This window comes from Astyanax mexicanus, chromosome 3 (genome assembly GCF_023375975.1).
Source record: "Astyanax mexicanus isolate ESR-SI-001 chromosome 3, AstMex3_surface, whole genome shotgun sequence".
NCBI lineage: Eukaryota > Metazoa > Chordata > Actinopteri > Characiformes > Acestrorhamphidae > Astyanax > Astyanax mexicanus.
This window is the reverse complement of record NC_064410.1, coordinates 12,367,174-12,391,309: the sequence shown is the minus strand read 5'-3', so window position 1 is coordinate 12,391,309 and position 24,136 is coordinate 12,367,174. Positions and strand designations below refer to the sequence as shown.

General features: G+C 36.3%; 1 protein-coding gene across 2 annotated transcripts; it reads right to left on the bottom strand.

Moving 5' to 3' along the window:
- Nucleotides 1-7,361: 7,361 nt before the first annotated feature.
- Nucleotides 7,362-17,178, bottom strand: LOC103030004 (interferon-induced very large GTPase 1-like). Of its 2 annotated transcripts, none has more exons than XM_049475767.1 (5): nt 17,068-17,178; nt 14,697-14,784; nt 13,973-14,599; nt 13,547-13,617; nt 7,362-12,628 (listed from the first exon to the last, which is right to left on the bottom strand). In XM_049475767.1, the coding sequence occupies exons 2-5, from the start codon at nt 14,710-14,712 to the stop codon at nt 7,829-7,831; spliced, it is 5,514 nt and encodes a 1,837-aa protein (XP_049331724.1). In that variant the 5' UTR covers nt 14,713-14,784; nt 17,068-17,178; the 3' UTR covers nt 7,362-7,828. The 2 variants fall into 2 exon arrangements, with proteins under 2 accessions (XP_049331724.1, XP_049331725.1); XM_049475768.1 differs by lacking the exon at nt 17,068-17,178 and adding an exon at nt 14,982-15,071.
- Nucleotides 17,179-24,136: the final 6,958 nt, after the last annotated feature.

Below are 24,136 nucleotides of genomic sequence, written 5' to 3'. Positions count from 1 at the left end.
TTGGATTAGATTATTGGTAGCATGTACATAGAAATTTTCATCAGATTTAGTTTGTATACATAAGGTTCTATCATCAGAATGTATTCGGACATAGCCAATGTTAATTGTTTTATTTGTGGTGAAAGCTAATGTGCACTGTCGCTTTGTCTTTAGAATGTGCTGTCTTCAAAAGAGTTCAGTTCAAATGAAAAGGGCAGTCATTCTGAGAGGCCTTCCACATTTTCTCAGGGAGGATTCATCCAAACTTCTAAATATTGCTGAGGTAAGCTTGACTGGAAAGTTTTGTTTTTATTTTTCATTTTCTGATCTTAGTATATTTTATGCAGTTAAAAATGCATGCTTAGTAACAATGTTAGTTATTAGGGGTGTGATGAGACACTAATATCACGAGACGAGACACGATATTGGGTTCACGAGAACGAGACGAAACAAGATTTAAAAATAAAATTTGAAAGAAAACGTCAAAAATGAAAAATGGCTTGAAAACTAGAGTTATATTTGACAAAATCATATAACGCAAACTTAACAGACTGGTTTCTCTCACATTGATTCTATAAGAAATAGAAATAAGAATAAAATATAAAAATAAAATGTTTCTAGGTCTTATATAGTGCAAACAATAAGTGCCAACCACAACCAGTCATATTAAGACTATGGTTTGTGTTTTTTTCTCCTAAATCTCTTGTAATTTAACTATGCATAACCATGACCAGTCTTATTAAGCCTGTGTTTGAAGTGCAAACAGAGACAGAACATTTTTTAAATACAGTACAGAGCTAAGGGATTAGTACACCTGCCTATGAAACAGTCACGTGTAGGATTTACTTACAGTATTTATATATGGTTTGTGTCTTGTTGGTCATTCTGTTACCGTATATTGTTTCCACTGGAGCCAAAATGCAGCCAGATATACAACTTAAAAGTAGCAGAAGCATCTTCTATGCAAATGCCCGAATTTTCCTCTTCTGCTGAGAGCTGCTCGCACTGCTCAGCCATCATACTCTATTACTATCTCTACTGGGTTGCCAGATCTTTCTTAAAAACTCCACACTTTTTTTTTGCCCTGCAAGACAGGTTTAAGCCTGACAAGAAATATCGCCCGTTGCCACGAGATCTCGTCACACCCCTATTAGTTATGCTTAAATTATATGGATTTATGGATTTTGTAAGTTGATCTAATACACTCTAAACTGGTGGCCATTTATACATCTTGTAAGTCTTGTGGTCAAATGCATAATGGCCCATCTGTATTTTTTAAACATGTGTTTAATGCCGCATTGCTACAGTTACAGTAGAGAGTATTTTGGACTCTTGTTTAATCTACCAGGCACCTGGGCCATGTTCCGACTCCCAAAAATTCTGTCTAGTGAACAATGCATGATCAGTTCACCTACAGCTGTCCAATGGGGCACGTTTGTATGCAGTGTGGTCAAAATAATCTTCTTGTCAGATTGTTTCTATCTTATTAGATCTACTGATTAAATATAAGTACATTGTATTTATTACATGTTTTATGTAATTGTATGCAATTGTAGTCCATCTGTTTGTTTGTTTGCATACTTTATAATCCTTCTCCTTTTACCCTGTGCTTCAATACTCAGGACCCCCACGGGAGTGACCACCACAGAGCAGCTGGTGTTTGGGGTGGTGGATGGTTATTCTTAACACTGCAGTGATTAGCGTGGTGGTGGTGTATGAGGTGTTAGTGTGTGTTGTGCGGGTACAGTGTGTGGATCAGATACAGATCACTGACCTCCACGCTGTTACCCGCTCCTACCTATAGTAGCTGCTCCAGCTCTAAATCTGTTGCTGCACAGTTTGTGACTAAGGTGTTTGAATCAGACACAGCAGTGCTGCTGGCATTTTTACTCATACCAGCACAACACAAACTAACACCTCATACACCATCACCATGCTAATCAGTGCTAATCACAGCAGTGCTGACAATCACGAGCCACCACCCCAATAGTAACAGTAGTAGTAGTAGTAGTAGTAATAATAATAATAATAATATTAATTAAAATGCTCTGTCTTGGTCCTGTGGGGTTCTGACCACTGAAAAACAGGGTCAAAAGTGGACTATGGCTAAGATAAGTGGAACTGAACTAATGGACAATAAGAAACAAGGTGTGTGTGTGCGTGTGTGCTAGGGCTGAACAATTTATCGAGGGGGAGTCGTAGTGTGGGCCCGAGGGGGAGGTTCAGGGAGCTTCATCAGCTCTAATTCACTCAATGATAGAAACGTGCCGAAATCTCGCTGTTCCTTTTAACTGTGAAACAGACTGTCCGGATTTAACTGTGTATGTGTATGTGTGTTTGAAGGAGGGGGTTAAACGTATTCAGTGTAGTTCGGTTTATATACATTTCCACATTTTCCATTGTGTACATTTAAAATAAATGTTAAAATTAGAAAGAAAATGACTAGCTCTGTTTTAGTTTCTGTAACAACAACATAGCCTGAGAGCTCCACGCAACAGTGTAGTTTTGTTTACTAATATTTAGAGTGGCTCTAAAAGCAGGTTTTCTATCTTTTCTACACACATTTAATTTATTTTGCTTCACTATACTAATTGATAAGTGATTTACACATTAAACATATTACATGTTAAGTAGTTCAGTAATAAAGAATCTGCTTTAATATTTTATTTTTGAGCCAATATTAAAAGCTAAAAAATGAATCTCTTCCGAGTGACTAATTTGTGTTAAGTTTTAAGGCATTTCTAGGCTGTTATGGCCATCTCTTTCTCTCTTTGGGAAGCAGGTTTAGAAATCCCAGCCAACAGCCAGATTATTAAAAATCTATTCAAAGTTTCAAACTAAATAGTCTATATCATGTTATTTGATGAAAGTGTGAACCACTGTTTACAGGTTAAACATTAGAAATGCTTAGCAGTGTATGGAATCAGCTTAGAGGATTTGAGACACATTTGATTTTTGAAGATTCTCAGCATTGCTGAAAGAAATGTTTTTTTTTTATTATTTAAAAACATTGTAAGTAAGATATAGGCCTACTATAATCAGTTTTGACAAGGATTTTTAGTTTTATTGTTATTGTCTGCACTGATATTTTAAAGACTTTACAGTAATGAAAACATGAAAAGTGTATGAACCCTGTAACCGCCTCAGACAGCCCGTCCAAAGCTGTGCACCTCAGTTTTGTGAATTCATGCATTTAATCCCAGGCAATTTAAATGGTTAATTATCGTTGCTGTTTTCCTCGGGTTTTGAGGGCTTAGCTGACTCTAAAGCTTTGACTCCTCTCTCGGTCTGTCCGGGTCTCTGTTGTGAGACGGCGCGCGGGTGGGGGCGGGGCTGGTGACGTCACGGGTCCTGCATTGTGTAATATCGCGATTATATATTGCAAAAAAACAAACAATGCGATGTGAAATTGTGTGGTAGATTGTCCATCATTAATATTTTAGTAGTTAACTCACTTAACTTTCTCACTTGTAGACTACAGAGAGTGAGGAGTAAATATTGATATCTTGCTGATAAGAGAAGAGGAGGATGTCATTGACTTTTCAGTGGTACTGGAAGAGCAGATCATCCTGAATAGCATTCCTGACTAACCTAATGCGGTAGCTATGCTTGTTGGTCTGTTTTTCGCACTTAATATTGATTACCCCAAGGAACTGTGCTACACCTTCAGAGTCATTCAGAAGGTTCTTATGAACATCGGAGGTGAACAGTGTTCTGCCGGGATTTACAGACTCAGAAACTGACTCTTGTGTAAAACTCTGTAGGTGGTAAAGCAGCCAGTGGATATTCTAAGAGTGTGCTGTGTTTATCTGAAACATACATGTGCTTAAACTGAGCATAATAATTTTTTCAGAAACGGATAAGAAGACTACATGCGAAGTTCTGTATAATTTAATTAATCAGGTGTAAATGGGTTATTCAGTGTGGTTTGAAGGGATTCATTTTAGAGAAATTTACAGGCTCACAATTGTTTTAATGGTCATAGTTTTGTTTGCTATCCATACCTATTATAATATCTTTTATTTAGTTAGATCTGAAGTGTTAGATGTATTATTCAGTCTCATTTGTCCACTCTTGACTTCTTTTCTTTAACAAAGTATATTTCCTGAAAAGTTCCAAAATGTAAGGATTTATTCTGCAAGGTGTGTCTGTCTGTATTCAGGATACTATGCAAGTTTTTTTCTGGTATTTATTTTCCCTCCGAAAAATGTATAGTAGTGGCAGATTCTTAAACAATGCACAGAACAATGTGCTGCACTTAACACTAATTATAACTGTAATCAAATGTGCAGTTGGTCAGGGTTTTCTTTAAGTACTGAGGAAATATTGTCATATTGCTCAGCTAAGCTAAGTTGTTAGCTTACACGTGCTTGTGAAAAGCTTAATCCATCCTTTTTTTAAAGCTTTTATAGGCTGTTTTTCCCAGCTGAGTAACTGCAGTTCTGTACTGTTGTATAACTAGTTATGTGACCCTGTTAGTCATTAGCACTGCTAGAAAAATATTTTATTTCTTGTATATTAGCTAAGCTTAACTAGTAACTTGCTTACAATTTGTGTTTTATGGACTTTGTGTTCAACCTTTTTGTAATAATTATTTTTGATTGGACTGAGCAGGCTGTTTTTCCTTGTGAAACTTCTGAAATGGTTACAGTTGAATTGCTTTTTTCCCTACCAGTAACTTTACATGTTGTATAAATGTATTTCTTGTACAAATGTGCTATTTCTATTAGGAATGTTATTTTTAGATGAAGGAAAGTTAGTGCTAGAGAATTGAATTAAAATGGAGTCAAATATTCAAGTTAAGTACACAAAGGTATTCAATTGATATTAAAAATGATAAAGCTGCTTAAACTAGGTAATTTTAGTAGAACTGAATAGTGGACACATTACATTAACTTCATAATTATATTTGAAAGAAGTCAAAAATCATGTTAAGTGAATAAAGGAATTTAATTGGTATTAAAAGGTGAAAAAGCTGGTTAAACTAAGTAATTTTAGTAGAACTGATTTGATGTCTAGTTCATACAACAATACAGTTCTGTTTGAATTACATTGTCAACTAGTTACCTAAACTCAAGAATTTACCTTCAAGCAACAAAAAAAATGTTTCACTTAACTAATTAATTTAATCTTTGTAACCTTTATGCAACGTTTTAACAACTGGTCTTTCTGATTTTACTTAATTTTTAAGGCAGCATGGACACTAACTTTTTTAAGTTGATAAAGATAAAAATTTGCGATAGCACCAATGGCACCAATAATATAGAACTTGTTTCTACCCTCCATATGGAAGCCCATTGCTTAACCCTCATGTTATGTTCATTTTTCAGGAACAGCAATGCTTTATTTTTTAATTGTTTAATTATCCAAAATATGCATAAACCCCCCAAAAAATAAAAAAGCAGTGTAAATATTTCATTGCTAACTCCATTACTAATTATTCTATCAATTTTTAGTGCAATAGTGTTTCTTACTTCTAACAGGTAATGGTTCAGTTAGGATAATTTAATAGTTTTTAATATATATATATATATTTTAATGTTTCACTACTTTATTATTTTTGAAAGACCAACATGTATAAAACACAATAGTTTTAAATTACACTGAAACATAACATTACAATTTTGTTTTAGTTTTAGTTTTTACAGAGGGTGGTTGCAAATATATGAGATGAAACATTTCATTTTATATGTTAATTTTACTTAAGGAAAGCAGAAGAAGTTTCATACTGAAAGAATACTGTTAACTATTTTTCTTAGATCTTTAATCTTTAAAACGGATCAAAACGGGTTCACCTTTCTGTTTTGTTTGGGTCAAATTTACCCGTTTCAAAATTTGAAGATCTAGGAAAATTAGTAAAAAAGTATTTTTTCAGTATGTAACTTCTTTTCATGTTCTGTCTGCCTTAACCCTTTCAGAACCGAATTATGTTCCACTGATGGAAAAAATATATCAATATAAGAAAATATACGAATGCTGTCTTTAATGCAGACTACATAAAATTGTATATTTCTAAACATTATTCAATTATTTAGAGTTCTCTGAACAATTGTGGGCACAAATACATTCAAACAGATTTGTGAGTTGAATCAGCTTATAATAATTTTAAGTTAAATTTAGTCTGGTGCTATTAGCAGCTTCTTTTCCATTGGCTTCTAGCACAATCGTACTGGGTGTGTCCCCCAGTTTCTGACTGACACTCACCATCAGTGTGTAGTGATTCCCCACGGGTTACTTTAGGTAAACGTGTACAGCAGATCATATATTATTTTCTGAGCTGCAGTAACTCATACTCAGATAATTTATGTAAATTAATGATTTAAAGAAAGGATTACTAAAGCAAGCTTGTTTCGTTTGCTGCATCCCATTAGGAGTCTTAACTTCACATTGATGTCATTAGTGGTGCCCCTTTAATTTAGATTTTTGGATATAAAAACTACGGTGACAACAGTTTGTGTAATCACTGCAGTAAACTTTAACAAGTAAGATTGAGCGATTGTGCAATAATTACTTGAACTTGTTTGTCTGTTAAACTTAAAGATGAACGTTTGGTTCAACTCTATACATTTTTATAAATTGCTCAAAAAGCTGAGTTTTAAAAACTTAATTCATTGGGAGCAAAAAATTACCTCTAATGATTTGAGTAGACTTAACTTATTAAGGTTTACAGTATATACCAAAGAAAGAAGTCTTTAAATTTAATACAGTAAGTCAGGTAAACTTAATTAATTACTCTCTGACATGATGATCATCACTGTGATTTAATCTCCTTCAGATGTGTGGTTTACATCTGTCCAGCTAACTGATGTGTGGTTTTGTAATAATTTGTATTTATCATCAAAAAAATAATGCAAATTGCAATGTTATTTAATTGAAATGTTTGACGATTGTGTAATGAATGCAGTAAATGCATTGTCCTGTTGAAATAGTGCACTGGAGTGTATAGAGCTACTGGTTGCAGGACCATATTAACATATGGGTGTCAGAGTTCCATTTACTTTCTATATATATATATATATATATATATATATAAATGTTTTTTCTCTGTATGAAGATTTACATTTTGTATGTATAGATTTACCTTCTGTCCAAACTTTTGGTGTGTATGTATGTATGTATGTATGTATATATATATATACATACATAAGTGTTAAGTCAGCATAACATTTATAAAAAATAACCAGCATGTTCACATTTTGGACTGTTAAGATGTTGAACATATATATTTTACTGTTATTTCATATTGGTTCACAAATATATATAATAATATTACATTGATTACACATCCTTAAAGATTGTATTACGTATTAAATATACAGCCAGAACATGCCCACCTGTTGCATGCAAATTACAATTCAAAATGACAGTAAATTACCTCTACAAAACAGCTATCAAAAGACCATTGTTTTAATTAATTTAATGATTAAAGATGTATAGAAAAAAAGAGAAAAGGCAATTGAATATGCAGATGACTTTAAACATGTAGCCAAATATTGACATCTGTTTCTGTTGGCCACCGTTGTTGCTTCTCACACAGCATCCACCCTATATTTATACTTATCACCTGCTAGTACTTTTTATGGTTATTCAAACATTTAAAGAGCTTTACAATCTTTTAAATGCATGCAATAATTTCATTTATCTGGCTGAGAGAAGAAATGTTAATGAAACATCAGAGTTTATTCAGCTCATTTCATTATTTAAGTCAACTTAAATCCATTCACGATACTCATCATACTCAATAGGGACTGGGTATTGAGTCCCATTGAAAATAAGTTTTACTAAAAAAAAAAAAAAAAAAAAAAGAATAAAACAGGGCATCAGTGATTTTCAGCCTTTCAGAAATACACTACAACTCTTTTAAGCTTTCAATAGCTTGTTCCTTAGTGTAATCCCACCATCCATTGGGAATCTCTCCATTTTTTGTGAACTGTTTCTTGTAGTGATTTTCTAGATCCTTCTGAAATCTGCACACAAACCATTTCCAATATGGCATCTCTGAATTATCAGGGGTGATGTTCCATTTGGCATATTCTCCACCTGCTTTTCTGTAGTCCTTAAAAGATAATACTTTACCATTTGCACAAAAATGCACTTTACTTGAAATAAATGTTGTGCAGAAATCAATTCCGAGGTTATCTGTAAACTTGAAAGACCATCCGTTTATTCCAGGGTTGCGATGAAAACGAACATTGTGATCTCCACTATGGTTTTCCAGTGTGTTTGTACAGATGGCGTTACAGAACGGGCACTGTGCCCAGCAACATCGGCAGAGCTGTTCCATCAGAATGTCTTCCGGTTTCTTCCTGAACATTTCCCACTTGAGGTCAGAAATGTCTTGAAAGCGGTTGTTGTTCTCTGACCTAGAGCTAGTTAGTCCTGCGATCACAATCTCTCGAAGAAAATCAAAGTCTGAAACTTCGCTCTGCTCAGGACATGACTTTTCCTGCAGCTGAAGCTCATCTTGCAGCTTTCTGGATAAATGCTGCAGCCACATGTTAGCATCTCCATTGTTGCGTTTTACTTCTTCTGTTGCTTCATTCACAGCATCCATCACTCGCTTTACTTTGGAACTGATGTTGCTTTTCATGATTTCCAGAACTTTTTCATTTTCTTTGTAAAGATACTCACCGACTTTCTTCTTAATAAAACGACTACAATATTCTTTGGGTTTCTGAATGTACTCAATGTAATTCTCAAAGTTTTCCTCCTCTGCTAGTGTTGTCAGAATGTGTTTTTCCTGATTTGATTTGTTTCCGCTAAATGCAGGAACATCACACTTCATTTTGTCGCTCAGGTCAATGGCAGTTTGGTCATATGCTGCTTGCACTATTGATGGATTAAGTGTTTCCACAATTACACGACCAAACACAGCTGTAGAAGTTGCACCACTGCAGTAGTCCTTGAAGATATTAAAGTACTGTGGCTTCTGTCTCTCCAGGTAAAGTCGTACATCATAAGCTTCTTTAAATTCTTTATGCTGCTCTGCAAAGTAGTCTGCTGCAAAGTCACATACACTGAGACATAGGTCCACTGTGAATTCCTTTCTGAGTGTATAATTAGAGGTGTTGGATTCATGTTTTGTTACTTTGTCTTTTACAAAGCTGATTATTTCTGGAATGTAGTTACGACTGTATCCATGTTCTGCAATTGATTTACTCCGAATTTGTGCCTTAATATCCTCAGCAGTGTCTCTAATGAGAACACTGAGTGAATTGTTATCCTCTCCTGTAACAGTCGTGGTGCTGGAACTCTCTTCAGCTGGAGCACATTTCTCACCTTGGTTCAAGTGGCCAGATGCACAAGCATTCTTATCTTCCTCCTCCTCAACACATTCGTTTCTGGACTGCAGGTCTTCCTGGCCAGGGTCTTCCTGGTTTTTAAGAATAACATAGTCTGAATAATTCCCTAAGGCATCAATTCTTTTGTAAATTTCCTGGTGCTGTCGCTCAGTGACAAAGGTTTGTTCATAGCTTTCTGAAAGGATCTGTGTTACATCACTCCATATATTAATGTCAGCAAATTGTGGTGTGTCAGAAGTCAGCTCATTGACCCACGTGGACCAGACGTCTTCAAATTCTTTCTGGAGTGCATCTTCATCAGTGTCTCTGTTTTTTAAGTTAAAGGCGAGCTCTTTACTCAGTTTAAAGAGCTTGTTTTCATACATTCTCTTTTTAGAGTCTACCTCCTTTCTTGCCTTTTTCAGTTGAATGACCTCATCTAGTTTTCTTTTTGTTCCTTGTACAAGTTCACTACATAGTTCTGAAATTTTCACCTGAAATCTTTCTCTCCATTGAATCAAAATGTCTTTGTCTCTGTCTTCATCAAAGAACTTTTTAATTGATGTCTCTACATCTGTCTTTGTCTCTTTTATGCTTTCCGCAATGTCCTCTTCATCAATCTTAATGGAATCTTCATTAGTGACTCTGTTGTGCAGTTTGTTCTCAGTAGCCAGCATGGCACTCCTGAGGCTCCATGTCCATTTACTGTACTCATGCTCCAGTCTCCTGTACACTGCAATCTCGAGAGTGTTCCTGAAGCTAAACACAAAATTTTCATCTAGAAGTGCATTCCATAAACTGCTTAAACGTTGTTTGAATTGTGAGAATGTCACACCAGAGTTTGGTGAAATTGTCGAGATTATTTTTCCCTTTAACTCTTGAATGTTTTCGCAGTACAAAGGGTTTGGTGGTGCCATCGGTGGGCTACCCTCCCAAAGTTGGGCAAAGTATGACACATCACTCCGCACATCAAATGTAATTACATCACTAAAACATTTTGCGTTAAAGTCTTCTTCTTCAGCTGCTAAAGTTGTCATTTTATCCAGCATGTCAAGGAAACATTTACGTCCCTGCATGTTTTTATCTGCAGCGGTGAGTTCATCAACATTCTGATGAACAAACGTACAACTCGGATTTAGACTGACTTTCTTCATCCTCATGAATGCCTGAACAACAATCTGAAGGATGTCCTGCATCTCAGCAGGGTTCTCTCCAAAAATATTAATTAAAGTCATGTTTCCAAGACCTACCACAAATGTTGCAAGTCCATTGTCTAGTTGTCTTGTTGATATTCCAGTAAGCTCCAGAGAGCGTAATCCCTCAGTATCAACCACAAAAATGTAGTCCAAGTTCAGTTCTTTCTTCATCTCATCAGACACTTTCACCAGCTGCATGAAGGCTCCTTTGGTGCACCTTCCAGCACTGACTGCAAACTGGAGTCCAAACATGGTGTTGAGCATGGTGGATTTCCCTGTGCTCTGAATTCCTAGAACTGACAACACAAAGACTCTCTGGTCTCCCAGTTTATTGATTAGTTCATCTAGAACTGCAGAAACCCAGTCAAGAGGAACATGGCCTGTATCACCGTCCATCAGTTCTAGTGGATGCCCAGATAACATGGACTCAGCTGCAAGTTTGGGTAGAGAGAAGTCATTTTTCCGTGCTTGTACAGCCATGCAGGCCTCATATATCTGACCCATCTCCCTAAAAATGTGTTCAATGCCGAATGCTGCAGCGCTCAATTTCTTTGATAGTTGTGTGTTTGCATTCTTCATGTCTTCTGATTTATCAGCCTGTCCTTTTAGGTCCAAAACCTTTGACCATGTTTTATCATGTGCACTATGGAAACCAGAGAGCTCATCTGTGGTGAAGTTATCTAGCAGGATCCCAAGCCATTTCAGAAAATAGCTTTTCTCATTTTTGTCTGATGTCTTCAGTGTGTGAGTAAACAGGTCCATCAGTTTTGAGAGTCCAAGTTTATGCTGCTCTTCACGAAGGTTTTTCATTTCTGCTTGTATTTCACTCCTTTGCATCTCTAAGTTAGGTCCTTGAAGTCGGTGCAATTCCTTTTTTTTCTTGCACCATTCCCTCCAGAGCTTTCCCTGATGTGGGAGAGAAGATTCCTTCAATTCAGAGAGTTCTGTTCTTTCTAGCAGAGTCATTATCTGCCTAGCAGTGTCTTTACCTTTTTGACATCCTTCATCATTTTCATCCTTGGTCAGCTCTTTAATTTGGCCCAGTTCATTAAGGCAAAAGGTAGATGATGATTTTGAGGTGTATTCCTTGATTATTCTTTTTAAATAATTAGATATATTCCTGTCTTTAAGACCAATTTTGTAATTCATGTTTGTTTCTTCACTAAAATCAGAGTCATCCTCACAAAGTATGAAAATTAGTGGCTTTTGGCCATCAAAGAGTTTCTGTAGCATGTCTTTATTTAGGATATCCTCATCTTGATCACCTAAGACTACCACATTCACTGAGGACATTTCAGTCAGAATCTCCAGCTGTTTCTCATGAGTTTCTGCATCACCGTGTAGATTACAGAATGCCACACAATCAGTGAAATGATCAGTACTTTTTCCAGCTGGGCAGTACCAGGCAATCTCCACGACACCATCCATCAGTAGACGATTTCTGCTGCTGCTCTGATATTCCCTGTGGAAGAACGTGCTGTGTCTTTCATTGATCAGATCATTTATCAGTTTAGACTTGGATTTGGAAATAGAACCAAATCTAAAAAAGGCAACCATTGGAGTTTTTGCTTCACAAATAGATTCAGTTTTGCTGGTTGTGTTTCCAGTAGGGTCACTTGTTTTCCAGCTCTTTCTAATTTGTCTGAATGTCCACAGTGGAAACTCAATCTCTCCTGTGAAGGGATCTGGCACCAGTAGAGGCAGAGCGTACTGACACTGTGAAAGCTTCGTCACTATCAGCTGCTTTAGGAAACTATCTGAGCAGTGGAACACTGCCATCTGAACATCCATGGGGTGAACAGTATTATTGTGTATTGCTCTCTCCAGCTTTGTTTTTTTTGTTTTAATGAAACCTGACACAGATTTCTTCTTTGATTTGTCCCCTGAACCTGACTGAACATGATCCGCCTCACTGGCTGTTTCTTTATTGGTAATTTTTCTCGCTCTGTAGTCCATCAGCAGCAGTCTTTGTAAGAAAGTCTGAACCAGTTCTTTCTCTGTACAGGATTCTTTCCAAACTAATGGCTGTGCAGTTACTTGAAGAACATCTCCAGATTTCAGCTTTTCTTTCTGGTGTCCTTTAAGATGAAGTTTTGTAAAGAGTTGGTCTAAATGTTTCTTTGTTTCTTCATTGGACTGTTGAGTGTCATCTGTCTTATCTGTGTCCTTCCCCTGTAAACAGTTTAATTGTTTTGCTGTGTTAAAAATTGTCCATGTATGTAACACAATGTACAAGTTACTAAAAAATCCAAACAGGTGAAGGCTGATCATGTACAGTGTTAAAGTAAAGGGTTGTTAAAGTATTTCCGCAAAACTTTTTTTACATTTTGTCACCCAAAACCACAAATTTTAATGTATTTTATTAACATTTTAAATGACAGACCAACACAAAGTAGCACATAATTGTGAAGTGGAGCGAAAATAATTTTTAAAAAGTTAGGTGAATAAAAATCTTCGACGTGCAAACGTATTTGTTTCCCCATATCAATACTTTGTATAGCCACCTTTAACTGCAATTACAGCTGCTAGTCTTTTGGGGTATGTCTCAACCAGCTTTGTGTATCTAGATCATTTTTGCCCATTCTTCTTTACAAAACAGCTCAGGTTGAATAGAAAGCATCTGTGAACAGCCATTTTCATGTTTTACCATAGATGCTCAATGGGATTTAGGTCAGGACTTTCCCCGCAATATAATGCTGCCACCATCATGTTTCACAGTGGGGATTCTGTGTTCAGGATGATGAGTAGCGTTACTTTCCACCACACATTTCTTTGGATTTAGGCCAAAAGTTAAACTTTTGCCTTTTCTGACCACAGCACCTTTATCCACATGTTTGCTGTGTCCCCTACGTGGTTTGTGCAAACTGAAAACTGTCTTTTTTTCTATAGTGGTTTTCTTTTTGCCACTCTTCCATAAATGCCAGATTGTTGGAGGGCATGACCTTATAGTTTCCTATGGATATATTCTTCTATGTTATCTTTTACTTCTTTATTTATGTATAAAATAGACTGCAGTTATAAAGACCTTACACATCAGCACTTTAGTTTATGGTAATGTGAGTGATGAGTAACGAGTAAGAAACTACTTACCTTTGTTTTTTCTGCTGTTTGTGTGTGGGGTGTATTGTTCATCTCCTCCAGTTGCTCCTGAGAATTGTTGGCTGATAATTAATAAGGCAGATTAAGAAGGTGTTTTGAAAAGTGGATACATTTGTTATATATAGCAAATAGCAGTGTTTTAAATATATTTTACATAAATATTCCACAGAAAAGAAAATCTATCAGTTGAGAGCACGTACCACTATACAGATATCAAGAACAGTGATAGTAAGTATTTAACTAAGATTTGTAAGGTATGTCAAATTATAATGTGTAGATATGTGTAGAATAATATCAGTTCAGAATAAAAGGTTAGTATTAATTTAATATTAATTGTAAATGTGTATTATATGAAAACACAATGTTAGGGTCAGATTGGAATTAATTGGTGCTCAGCATTATGGTATTGGAACTTACCACTTTCTTGACTCTGAGTATATCGGAGGCTTTTTCTGAAGTCTGAAGCTGTGTTGAACATTTCAGCAGTGTAGCAGGGCTGGCTGTTCTCAGAGACCATAAGGTCAATCTTCTCCAGCAGCGCTTTTATCTCCGATTGGTTGTTCATGCTCTTGCTGCAGGTGTAATATCTGTCTCCACATTTCTCCACCAGCTGCTCTAGACGAGGGTTTTTCTTCAGTTCATCTACGATGGTGTCACTGTCCTCCTCTCTCTCGTAGGTGAAGAGGATCATGGTGAATGGTAGAACAGCTTCACCAAACAATTTCTGAAGCCATTCTATTCCCCCCTTATCACTGTCTGTTAACTGCCCGAGTTGCAGTACGAAGATGAAGGAATGGATTTCATTTTCACTGAACAAACGGTCAATGGTCTGATCCACCGAGTCCAGGTAAAGTTCATTTTCCTGCAGGTCCAGTATGTTGATTACATTCACTCTGTGTCCTGATATCTTCCTTGATTCTGGAACAGTCTGTGAGAAATCAGCATTGCCTGCCGGGGCTTGCCCAAGCAGGATGTTCTCATCTCCAAAGTGCACTGCAGAGCTGTTCCCAAACAGCACCACAGTGAGATCACGGGTGTTCTGATCTGGAATAAAACCCCATACAGTATTTTAAATCCAGAACTTAATTAACGAGCCATACGTATGATATGCCTGTTTGTATAGATTATTATATATTCTTACCCATTTTATTGGACATGGTGATTTAGGTCAGTTCTGAGTGCTTGTCAGCTTGGGGGGGGGGAGCTTTTCTCTTTGTTTCTTCATTGTCCTTAAGAATGAACATTTAACAAATGACTATCTAACAGTATACATTGGTTTACTTGTAAATGTTTTAAGGTAAACAGTGCAATAATTTAAATCAACTTTTTAAAACTATTACATTTTAAGGATTATTATTCAGTAGTTCCATGAATACATATGGGTTTTGGTGTTTCAGTAAAAAGCAATCTCAAAATATCACCTTACCTTACCTGAGGAGAGGCAAGGTGTAACCACTGTGTCTACAATTAAACAATTTAATAAAGTATTTAAACGAAGGGGTTTGTTTTACAGAGGCTGTCAATCATTCCAGTTATTATTTCTTTAAACTAAAGATGACTGACAATTATCTGTTCATTCAGAATGTGAGTATAGCCCCCATGAAGAGTGATATATTCACTTCAGCGTCTGATAAGGAAACAGTTATCCAACTGTTTAAATTTGTGATTTATTTTGCTTTGCACTATTAACTTTGAGCATATCTTTTATTATTCAAATCACTATTAGTTTTGAACATGCTTTCACTGCTTATTGAGTACAAACCAAGCAATAGTCTAAAGTTGGTTTATTTAAATAAAATTGCATCTGAAACATACTGTAAGCCACATTTACATTATCAGGCTGAAGTGAGCAAATCTGATTTTTTGCTCAATATGGCTCAGATCTGAATTCTTCATGGCTGTGTAAACATGGCAATTTGGCAACATGGCAGATTTTAGTCACTTTCATATGTGGTCCTAAATTACTGGATTTCCTCAGTCAGCTTTACGAGGTAGAGTCACCTGGAATAGCTTTCAGTTAACAGCTGTGCTGAACTCATCAAGAGTTAATTACTTTCTTGTCTTTTAATGTGTTTGAGAGCATCAGTTGTGAAGGGGAAGAGTTGATATACAGTAAGTATGCTATTTATGTAATGTTCTAATTCAATCAGTCTAAATCAGGCTCTTATCAGGACCGCCCCAGGAAAGCAAGAGCAAGAGTTATCTGTGTTGCACAGGATCAGTTAATCAGAGTTACCAGCCTCAGAAAACACAAGATAACATCACTCCAGATAAGAGCACCTAAATGCTTTTGGTTTGTTTAACACTTCTCTCTTTACTACATGATTTCTTATGTTGCTTCATAGTCTGGATGACTTTAGTATTCATTTAAAATGTAGAAAAAACAACACTGAATGAGGTGTGTCCAGATTTTTTATGGCACCGTGGGCACTGTATAGACTGACATTGGGAAGTGGCTTTTGTGCCATTTTCATTTTCTAATGTAAAATAGTTTCACCCTGAACACATTCAAACTGTTTTGTTAGCTTCTGAAAACGTGTCTCACTGCTGCCGGCTGTTAATATTAAAACTTGTCTGTCATTAAAACTTCTGTGACCTTAACAAAAGAAAACTCAGCGGGATCTGTGAAAGTTAGATCAAGCCTAGTGTAGCCAATACTGGCACAGTTTTACAAATTTTGTTTTTTACATTTATTACATGAATTTGACATTGTGCAGAAGTATGTAAAATACGTATGTATTTCTAAATCTGCTCAGTATCTGTAAAGACTATTACACAATCCCCCTCCCAGCACAGTACAGTGCATTTTAAATCTCTTTTAACTAAAGAAATTAGTTCCTGCGGTGTGGGTAAATGGGAGTGGCCTTGTGACACTGATCAGAGACATTAAACCCTGTTTATGCTACATACAATGTTTCTGTTGTAAACCAAGCTACATGCTGGTTGACTGATTTGTCATAAACATAAAAAAAAGTTCAATCACAGATAAACAGTTGACCTCAGTAATTTAAAACAGTGATTTGTGTTTCAAATTGCAAATGTAAAGATCTGCAATGCTATGAAATAAAGATAATTCTGTGCCATTATTTATACATTTTCTAGTGTAAAAAATAAATTCCAGCATGTTAAAAATCACAGCAGTGCTGTTTTAATACTCATTCTTTACAGCATTTTTTAAAGAATATGTTTGCCTCAAAAACCTCATAAATAACCTTCTATTTTAAACCCCACCCAATAAATTCTAGTTTCTGTAAGTCAGTATCTCTAAGTCTGTAATAATAATGAATAAAAAAATAAGTAGTAGTAATTAATGGGGGATTTGAATGATTAAAAAAAACATACATTTAAAACAAATAGAAAACATTTTAACCAGATATTTTGGTCTGGACTTAATTAAAAGGGGAAATCTAATAGCATTGTGTGGCAATCTTAGGAGTTTTTTTCACGAGAAATTTCAGAGTAAATTTTAATCTTTCTGAGCTAAAAATGGGAATTAAATGAATAAATGTTACCTGGTTACGGGGAGGTTTTCGTCTCCTCTTGCTGTGTTTTGCTGCTGACTGGTGTGATCTGTCTCCTGCAGGAAATGAAAGTGGTTTCTGTGTTCACACTGGGTTGCAAGGCAAACTTCCTTGAAATCACATGACTTGTTTAGGAATGTCAGACCCACTAACCTGTCTCAGCATGACTACTGAATTTAAATAACGACAATATTGTTTGTATTATCAGTAATATTACTGTAACATTAGTATTGATCATATTGTTATACTGTTGAGTAGTAACTCTTATAAAAGCACAGATTGTCTCATACTGTCAAGGGCGTAGGAGCGGGCTTGATATTGGGGGGGACACATTTGCCAATATGAACCCAAGCCCAGCGTATAGATTCCTAGAACAACATTTGTGGAAATTACTTTTAATCACAAATAATCAAAAATTTTCTCTGTATTTTGTTTATTATTAGTTAACAAAAAATGATGCATGCCATGTCTGAATTATATACATAACATAAAAACCAGCAAAGCTGGTTGGCTGTTTCTACTGAGAGGTGGGGCTTAATACCTGAACCGGCTCCGTGATTCGTCCGGTCTGTCTCCTCATTATTAGTACAGCTGATCTGAGCGAAACGATATCATTTTTTGGGGGGGGGGGGATACTGTAATCTCCAGTACTGGGTAACACAGGGAAAATAAACCACTTTGTGGCTGAAGTGTGGAGTTATGGTTGTTATTTTAAGCAACCCACTCACCAAAATAGTCCCACAATAATAGATAAATAATAATAAAAGCATGCCACATAAAGGGCTGTATTCTAGTTCCTCCAAACTCTAGAATAATATGCACAGTGTGAGTATTGTGACGTCTGTTGATTTTTTGACCTCACCCGGACTGGCTTTACCTGTTTCTTTTGTGCATCAGTGTAAACAGTGATAAAAACAGCAGCACCAAACTCTTGTACCTCATTGGTTATTTTGCTGCCATGTATTTCAGTCACAGGAGAACACATAGATTTTGTCAGAGTCTGTGTCTCTTTTAGCAGCAGTTTAAAAGTTGGGACTTGTGTATGATTGACAGTTTTAGTTAATATTAATAGCCATTAATATCTACAGATTTGTGTTGTGGTAAATAGATTTACTTAATTGCGGGTTTATAAAGGATGTGTTTTCTGTGGCACCCTGTAAATACATTACTTTTAAAGTACATACATGGTGATGAGTGGGTCTATATTTTGCATTGGCTTCTGAGAGTTTACAGTTTAAAGATCGTAAGATTGTTGACTAGATGGGCTATAAGCACTGCCAAGGTGAGACAGTTATTATATTGTAGCAGCAACTGTAGTTCTTTAACTTGTAGGCTAGACTTTTTTTATTTAAACCATTTAAAACATCTTTTTTGTGTAGTGATACAAATGTTAATACAGTAAAGTGTGATTCTAGATTTAATTTTACTTTACTGGATTAAGTATTTTATACTTAGATAAACTGGAATTGTAAAGTAAGTTATGTTATGTAAGAGGACATCATTATTTAACAGATGACAAAAAACCTTTAACTGAACTAGTTTTGTGCACAGCTATGTGTTTTATAATGTTACTCATGCTTTTTAATTCTTCATGTATTGTAATTCTAAAGAAAATGAGCATGACTTTTGACTTTTACAGTGCAGTGATATTTTCACTTATAAAGTTTATTTTTTGTATCTAATCTGCAAGGCCTGCAAAACATTTCAACTTTTAAAACATTTAATTTCATAGTTGCTTTCTCATATTTTGTTTCATCTCATTCTGTTGCTGTTGTCTTCTTGTACCTGTTTTTACATTGTGTCCTGTTGGTCATTTTTGGTATTTTATTTAACAGTATATAATCAAACATTTTTTGCATGACACTACTGTGCTTCATCAGCTACTTCTAAATATATAAGTTATATACAAATGCTCTCTCTTGGCGTCACTCACGCGTTCGTTTGCAATGGGAAAAGGTAATGACTAGACTGGATACCAGGAGGTGCACCTCACAATTTATTTGTACAGAGATCTCTGGAGACCACTTCCACTCACAAGGAGTTAAAAAGAAATAGTCCGAAGAGTATTTCACAGACACACGCATTTATAGACAAACCACACCTCAAGGTCACAGAGGAAGGCACCTTAGAGAGTTCCCCAAAAAACTGGTTCTGGCTGGTCTTGATCAGACCTTGTCTCTTAGGGCGTTTTCACACCTGTTGTTCGTTTCTCTGGTCCGAATCAGTTGATGAGTTCGTTTACTTGGAGCGTTTTCTCCCTCTGTTTAGTCTGGTTTCACACAGGCATGAATGTAAACGCACCAAAATGCGCACAAATAAACACGCAAGCAGGCTGTGTCCTCTGATTGGTCAGAGCGTGGTCTGTACATATACAAAAAAAGTAAATATAGCGAGAAGATTCTGTGTTCCAGCGCATATATGAGCGCTGAAACGTTGCGCTTTTAAACATATGTGCAGGGCAGATGTAAACATAATAAACAGAGTCACGCGGCTGTGAGCTGTGAATGCAGAGCAGACGGCGCGAGCACGGACACAGCGTTTGTTCTTAGCTGTGGTAATTAGCGTTATCTGGCTAATACATCAGTTTACACTGCGTCTTATCAGCCGTTTAGCGCAAATAAATGGACTATATTTAATAGCTGGGTCGGATGGAGACCGGATCACGTTCTCACCAAAGCGAACCGCTCCAGAGTTTGTTTGGTACCGGACCAAGACCACTTCCTCTAGCTGGTCTCAGTCCGGTTCTTTTGATCCGCACCCGAGTGCGATTACTGTTTTCACACCTGCTCAATCGAACCGCACTAAAGTTACAAACGGACCAGAGTTCGTTTTAACCGGACCAAATGCTGCTGGTGTGAAAACGCCCTTAATTCATTTCTCTTACACATACAGTTTGGCTAACAACTGGCTGGTCTTAACGACCAGGAGCTAACCGGCAGATTTTGCAAGTTAAGGACAGTTAAAACAGAGAAGCAGTTTGTTGCTACTGTCTCAGCTGCTGTCCTCTGTTCTGCTTGTAACATGTCAACACCTTCCCTTTAGCTGGCCTGTTGGTGATTGGGGCAAGCTTTATGTTAAGTCATGTTGCTTACCATAGTATCATACCTTTATTTATAATGCATTTAATTATACTTCATTAACTTTATAACTATTGGGCTTATAGTAATGCAATTGATTATACTTCCTTAGCTTGATTAGTATTAATTAAAGGAAAGTATTGATTATAGTAAAAGTTCTAAAGCATATTTCTAACAATATCCAGATTATTGTGAAATAAAACTAATTTATACTCCCAAAAAGATGAGACAGTATGGAAAATGCTTATGAAATCCCAATATTTAGTTTTGTCTGTGGCTTTGCTGGGTAAATGGTTACAAGGTTTGCCTCCCAGTGCTGGTTTCCTGGGTCCTTATCTGTGTGGAGTTTCTATGTTTTTCTCGTGTGTGTGTGGGGGGGGTTTCTCCCATAGTCCAGAAACACAGAGATCAGGTCGAATTGGGCACTGTAAATTATCCTGATGGGTTTGTGTATGATTGTATACTCAGAACTGTATACATGAATTGGGATGGTGGATGGTTGTTTCTGGTTAAGAGTATGCTGTGCGTGATTGGCTGCTGCTTCTTGCCGATGTGTGTTGGATGAGTGCTGAGTGTAAAGGATTGAGCGTGAATTGTGTTTAGGCATTTAGAAAGGCTTAATTTAAGTGTAACTTCATCATAATCAACTTCATTTCATTGGTTAATACATCTATTCCTGCATTTTAGCCTTGCATCACATTCCAAAATCGGGGAGCAATTTAGGGATGGTAATGAATAAAAAAAATATTAATACTAAAATGTTAACTTAAGGCACAGTCTTTGAGCAGCGAAGACAGGCAGAGGATTTCTTGTATGTAAGTAATGTATCAGAAAATAATTGAAATGTTTAAAAGCCAATGATCTGCAAAGAATGACAGTAATGCATTTACATATTTCTCCCTCTACAGCTAATAAAATAAAATTTAACTACTCAAGGATTTTTCACTTTGTAAAGGGTAAGGGCACAAGCCTATGGCATTGCAGATTTTATCTTAATAAATGCTGTCGTCAGGATGACAACTTTTTCCAGGGACATAAATTTTTCAAAAAGACAATGCAAAACCACATGCTGCAAACACTACAAAGACATGGCTGTGGAAGAACTGGGTGTCGTGCTTGACTGGCCTCCCTGCAGTCCTGACTTGTCTCCAAAAGAGCATGTGTGAAGAATTTGAAATGTGATAATGACCTCGTATTATAACATCTTAAGATGTGTTTGCAGCAAGAATGGGACAAAATAACAGCTGAAACATGTAATTGTTTGGTATCCTTGGTGCCTGAACATTGTTTAAATGTTGTGAGAAGGAATGGCAGCATTGCAAATTCTCAACTTTTTAAAAATGTATTGCAGGCCTGAAATGCAGGAATGGATTTGTATAAATACAAAACATGGAAAACATGAACTATCTTAGGTTTACACTGTCTGCAGTCAAAGTAAATGTTAGAAACTGTGATTTCTACACAGTTCACTTGGTATGAGTGCTTAAATGTTTGAAAGAAAGTTGAGATTTTGCACAAATGTTTTTGATCATTGTTTAATATCACATCAAACGTTAGAAATCAGACAGCAAAAACAATTTCAAAAAGTATTCCTTTAGTCTGCATAGCAATCACAATGTTAACCAAATCTGATAACTGAAAAGGGACAAGCTGGATAAAAGATGAATAAAAGAATGACAGTAATAGAAAATACAGAATCAATGCCCAAAATGTAGATAAAAAATAATACAAAAAACAAATTAGAGATGCATATCAATAGCGTATTAACTTGTAGATCAATGTAGATCATCTTATTTCACACAGAGATATATGTAGTACAGTTTTTAATCTGACTTTTGATTGTTTTAGAATTCTGGATTATTATAAATGAATTAAAACATTCAAACAAGTGATATTGTTATTTCCAGGAATTAATAAAAGGTTGATTTTCTGTCTTTTAATTGTATACCCGTTGAGTTTGCAGTCCAGTACATATCATATGTAATGATATTTAAATGTATTTATACAAACTTTTAATGGCATCCTTCTTTGTGTACTTCCTCCATTCATCAGGAATTTCACCACTTCCTTGATATTTTTTGTGGTAATGTTTCTCTAGGTCTTTTTGGAATCTGCACACAAACCACTTCCAGTATGGCAGCTCAGAGAAATCAGGGGTGATGCTCCAGTTTGCATATTTAGGACCAGCGGTTCTGTATTCTTTCCATGGCACACTTTGTTCAGAGTCAGAATACGGGACAAAGGAACGATCACTTGCCACACAGGTTGTGCAGAAATCAGTGGAAAGATTCTCTGTTCTTCTGTAAAACCACCCATTTATTCCAATGCTACGATGGAACGGAATGCTGTGATCTCCAGGATGACCCTCCAGTGTGTTGGTGCAGATGGCTTTACAGAACGGGCATTGAACCCAGCAACACTGACAGAAATGATCAATCAGAATCTCATCAGGCCTCTTCCTAAAATGTTCCATTTTAAAAGCAGATACAATTTTAGAATCATTGTTTGGTAGATCAAGGACAAGGTCAATTTCTTTTTTCACAACTTCCGTGAGCAGCTGAAAGTCAGTGATGTCCTCACAGTTATTACCACTTAGGTGATCCGTATTACATTCAAGCTCATCTTTGAGACTGGTTGAAAATTTCTCCAACCACATATTTGCATCTCCCTTTTTCTTTGTTACCATTTTTGATGCAGTTTCTGCTGCACTAATTACACACTGCTTCTTGTGTGCAATAATCTTCTTTATCACAGCAAGAGCTCTAGGATTGTCCTTTTTCATGTAATTTTTTACCACATCTGTTATAAAGACTTCAAAGTGATCCCGAGGATTAAAAATGTAAGTTTTGAACCTCTCAAAATCTTCCTCTTCTGCCAGTGATTTAAGAATGTGTTTCTCCAGGTTTGACCTGTTTCCATTAAATGCCGGGAGGTCGGACCTCATTTGTTCTGCCAGCTCATTGGCTGCCCAGCTATAGACACTTTGCTTAATGGATTCTCCAAGTTTTCTGCAAAGTAGTGCACCGAATGCTGCCACTGATGTTGTACTTTTGCAGAAATTTTGAAAAACACTGTAGTAGTCTGGTTTCATGTTCTTCAAGTAGACCATGGGATCATTGGCATTACTGAATCTTTTGTGCAGCTCCAGAAATGACCTTTTCGCATTTTCACACACATGCAGTGAGAGATCCAATGAGAACTCTTTGGTGAAATCATATTTGGGTGACTTGTGTTCTGTCACAGCTGTTTTGACCAGCATAGCAATCTCTTGAATGTAACCTGGATTGTAGCTGTTCTGTGTAATGGATTTCAGTTTAACCAGGTCTTTAGTTTGCTTGATGACAGTTAGAATCAGATTTCGTATTGAGTTCTGGTCTTCAGCATTTAATGTGGGTTTTCCCTCAAACCAGCCCTGTTTCTTCAGTTTTACATACTTGGTGTAATCACCCAACTTGTTGATTTCAACATACTCTCCTTTGTTTCTTCTGCTACATACAAGTGACCCTTCATAAACTTCAGATAGAATTTGTAAAATGTCTTGCACAATGTCAATTTCTTTCATTGGTTGAGTGTTGGCAGTCAACACAGAGACCCATTTTTCCCACACTGAATCAAACTGCCTTTTCTTCTCTCCCTCATCAACGTCATTGTTTTTGAGGGACAAAGCAAGTTCTTTGCTCTTCTCAAAGAGTTTTGCTTCATACAGTGATTTTTGTTTTTCCACAGTTGTACATGCTTCTCTTTGCTGGATTATGCCATCTAACTCTATTTTGGTCTGGTTTGTAAGATCACCATGTAGATGGTGTAGATAATGTTTGGGAAAATTAGAGGATTTGCAAAGTCTAATGCAAAATCCAGAGTGATTTTTTTTTACATCTCAGCTACATTTTGTTATTTTATTATTAGGGTTTGGTTCAGCAGCACATCTTAACTTCAAGTTCAGAGTAGCTTATATTCTGATCAACATGCTGAGTATAAAAATG